This window comes from Aedes albopictus, chromosome 2, assembly GCF_035046485.1.
Source record: "Aedes albopictus strain Foshan chromosome 2, AalbF5, whole genome shotgun sequence".
Classification (NCBI taxonomy): Eukaryota; Metazoa; Arthropoda; class Insecta; order Diptera; family Culicidae; genus Aedes; species Aedes albopictus.
This window is the reverse complement of record NC_085137.1, coordinates 396,730,566-396,734,590: the sequence shown is the minus strand read 5'-3', so window position 1 is coordinate 396,734,590 and position 4,025 is coordinate 396,730,566. Positions and strand designations below refer to the sequence as shown.

The window sequence follows — 4,025 nt, the reverse complement described above, 5'->3', positions numbered from 1 at the left end:
GACAGCCTATATCCTTCCCGTTTCGTGCAACGGCTGCATTTTTTTTCTACAACGGTACAACTTTTCTGCACCACTGAACCTTACTTAGCGGGGGGAAGCACGACGACGTTGCACTGGATTTCTGGTGATTTATCGAGATACACCGTATGACAAGCGCCGTCTTTACCCGCTCACTTCCCCGCCCGTAAACATCAGGCGGAATAAGAAATAAGATTTTGGAAAAGTTCCGTTCAGAACGAACTCTCAAAAGCAGCATTTAATGAAAATCTCCTTTCCGGGGGAAGATTGTAGTTTATCATCTTTTGATTTTTCGTTTGCTGCTCTCGATGTGCTTGCTAACGGCGCTGGGAAATGTTGCGCTATTCTCACAGATGGATGCTAACGCCGATCAATGTGCACAGGTACTTGACTTGTTGGCTAGATATAGATGTTCGAGACCTTATTCCTTCTAATCCTGTTGAGAGTATTACAATCAAACTGCAGCAGCAATTTCAGAAATATCCTGTCAAGTGGTTTATCCCTTGAAAAGAGGATAACTGCAGACTGGATCTGGATTTTTTTTATAATGTTTATTACTTGCACCGTGCAATATTTCATGAAGATTTTCATAATCTGCTTATTTAAAAATGTTAAATACATGTTTTGATTTATATATTAGCTCTAAATTATTTTTTTCTTGATTTTCTGATTTACAGGGAAATAGAATTATGACGATGTTTGTGAGAACATGCAACCTGAATTCCGTTTATTAAGTATTTAGCCGAAACTATCCAGCATTTCACGCCTTCTCAAAAGTAATCAACTTATTGCAACACTTTGACAAACGTTTGAATCTCTACATGGGGTGCTTTTGGTTGGAACAGTTGAACTCCATGATCATCCTTATAATGACTAAAAGCTAGCCTGCCTACACATTCCATGCCTACCCTTTCGGCGATCCTAGCTGAGTAATAGCTTGAACAGTCTGCACTTGCCACTGGATACCCTAGTTGTCTGCCTCTCCTGAACTGCTCTTCAAACAACCGCGTACCGATTGACCGCCCTCGGTATTCCGGATGAACGGCCACAATCTCAATATCGTAGCACTTGGACACATTGCACCGCTGCAACACATTAACCGACTGTTGAAGTCGAGCCAAAAGCTTCAAGCTGTCGCGCCATTTCTGCGTCTTGGCTTGCTCGGCTGCCTCCAGCAAATCCTGCACATACCCTGGGTAAACCGGATTAGCGATGGATACTCCGACCAGACGATTTCCACAATCCACATCCACAGCCTTCACTGCCATCCCTTGCAAGAGGAACGAAACGGAAAACTCCACATCATCGTGCGCGGGGTTGCTATCGTAGATGTACGAATTGCTCATCGGTTCATCCTTGTAGTAATGCTCGACCACGAAAGCTACCACTGAGTCATAATCTTCCGCTTTTGCTACACTGAACTCCAGTTGGCTACCGAAACAAGTGGCCTTATCCATCCGCGACCTACACTCAGCAGAAGCTGTCCGTACACTAGATCAGCAAACTGCCAATTACTAGAAAGCAGCAGTCATAACGGCGACGATAACCTTTATCGTTCGTTCGATTGAGAAAGCCTAATTAATCAACGTTCGATTGACACCGGCGTCGAATGTGTCACCAAGGCAAGCCGCCGGGTGATTACAAACACCGCGGATGGGTTTTGCGGTACCCCTCAGTATTTCGCGGGATCGGTTGTTTATAGCGAAGCGCCGCGAGATCCGCACTTGGCTGCGTGACCATATGACATTTTTTAACTGTTCATGAACCACTTGCAGTTCAGGGGAATTGTATATAGTCTTAGCTACAAACACGTTGATGCACTGCTCTAACTGTAAAGGGCACGTGCTTTCATCATCATAATCTTTGCGACATTACATTTGAACTGAAACTGAGTATTCTTCTTGTCATAGCAACTATTATTTTCAACCTCATATGGACCGTATGTCCCACTTTTTGTGTGAGTTACAATTTACTGAGCCCCTCTCTCCCATAAAACCGTGGCATAATTTATGACATTTCTTCATTTGTGTGGCAAAAATGATGAAACTTCTCACAGGAAACTAGAAAAATAAAAATGAAACCATATCTAGAATCTAACCCAGGTGCCTTCCTTAAGCCAGCAGTGTGATTGCAATTTAAGGAAGACCCCTTATCAATGTGTATTTTGTTTTGTAATCCGTTTCAAATGGCAATCTACTTTGCACACCTTGTTCGCTTCGGGTAGAAACATGTCGTGAACTTGACAATGACATAATGTTTGCTTCAAACAAGTTGCTTATCGATATGGGCAGGCATGCACTACCGCTACGATAAGGCTTAGATCAATTGCATGGTGATAGCCAATGCCTTATTTTAGCCTTGTTTACGTTGTTTTCTCTTTTAAACGGTGGAGTACTGCACAATTCGCATCTACAGGGTAGCCTGATAGTATGCTTTTTCGGGACAATACGACTTTCTACGGTTTAAGAAAAAAGTATTAAGATAAACTCAGATAAGCTTCTTTCATTTATTTATATAGTATTCTATCATATTCAAGATAGAACTGAATGAACAATATTTCTCCATAATAAATACACGGTTCATGGCTGCCGTTCTCCAGCCTCGGCCATGCCCGATGCTCGCCAAGTCACGCTCCACCTGATCCTCCCATCGTGCTCTTTGCGCTCCACGCCTTCTTGTGCCAACTGTCGCAAACACCAACTTTGTAGGGTTGTTGTCCAGCATTTTTGGAACATGCCCTGCCCAGCGTATCCTTCCGGCTTTAGCCACCTTCTGGATGCTGGGTTCGCCGTAAAGTGCAGCGAGCTCGTGGTCCATCCTTCTCCGCCGTTTCCTGCATATCGGCAAAGATCGTCCTTAGCATGCATCGCTCGGAAACTCCGAGTGCTTGCAGTTCCATCGAGCATGGTCCATGTCTCGTGTGCGTAGACGACCTCCGGTCTGATTAGCGTTTTGTGCATGGTGCATTCGGGTGCGTAGGTGAATCTTTTTCGACGGCACCTACTTCTGAAGCCCGTAGTAGGCACAACTTCCGATGATGATGCGTCTTCGAATTTCACGACTCATTGTTATCAGCCGTCAGTAAGGATCCGAGGTGGGCAAATTCCTCCACCACCTCGAAGGTATCCTCGTCTATCGTAACATTACTACCCAGACGGATCCGCATACCAGCATGTACTTTGTTTTTGAGGCATTCACCACCAGTCCGAACTATGGCCGAACTTTGCTGCTTCGCGTTTCAGGCGGGTGGATAACTCTGCCATCGCTCCAAATGTTCTGGCGTTAATATCTATGGCGTCCACAAAGTACTCAAATTGTCCGGATTTTGTGAAAACCGTTCCCCGGCTGTTGAGTCTGGCTCGATACATCACACTAATCAGTCACTTAATCAGTCTAGTCAGCTTCCCAGGAAAACCGTTTTCGTCCATGATTCTCCATAGCTCTGTGCGGTCGATACTGTCGTATGCCGTTTTGAAGTCAATGAACAGGTGATGCGTTGGGACCTAGTTTTCACGACATTTCTGGAGGATTTGCTGTACAGTGAAAATCTGGACCGTTGTCGACCGGCCGCCAATGAAGCCGGCTTGATAACTTCCCACGAACTCATGCGATGATCTGGGATAGCACTTTGTAGGCAGAATTCAAAATGGAAGGTTCTAACATTCCAAATGGTCGCCGTTCTTGTGAATGGGGCAGATTAGCCCTTCCCTCCACTCCTCCGGTAGTTGTTCGATTTTCCAGATCCTGACTATCAGCCGGTGCAGGTAGGTGGCCAACTTTTCTGGGCCCATTTTTCCAGCTTCTTCAATTGTTGGTTTTGAGCTAGTGAATGGCATCCTTAACTTCCTTCAGCGGTGGAGTTCGTTCATTTCCGTCCTCTGCTACATTGGCGTACTGCCGTAATTCTGCAAAGTGACGTAAGCGACATTGATAGTTTTGGCCCATTTTTTGGTTATTATGCATGAAACTCTTGCTCATCCTCTAATTTTCTTTCCATAGATGATAGA

General features: G+C 44.9%; 1 protein-coding gene across 1 annotated transcript; it reads right to left on the bottom strand.

The window, feature by feature from the left end:
* Positions 1–714: 714 nt before the first annotated feature.
* LOC109405129 (arylalkylamine N-acetyltransferase-like 2) lies at positions 715–1,514 on the bottom strand (the record flags this gene model as incomplete). The annotated part of the gene is made up of 1 exon (XM_019678129.3): positions 715–1,514. A coding segment is annotated over one exon (711 nt), but the record flags the coding sequence as incomplete, so codon positions are not given.
* Between the last annotated feature and the right edge of the window lie 2,511 nt (positions 1,515–4,025).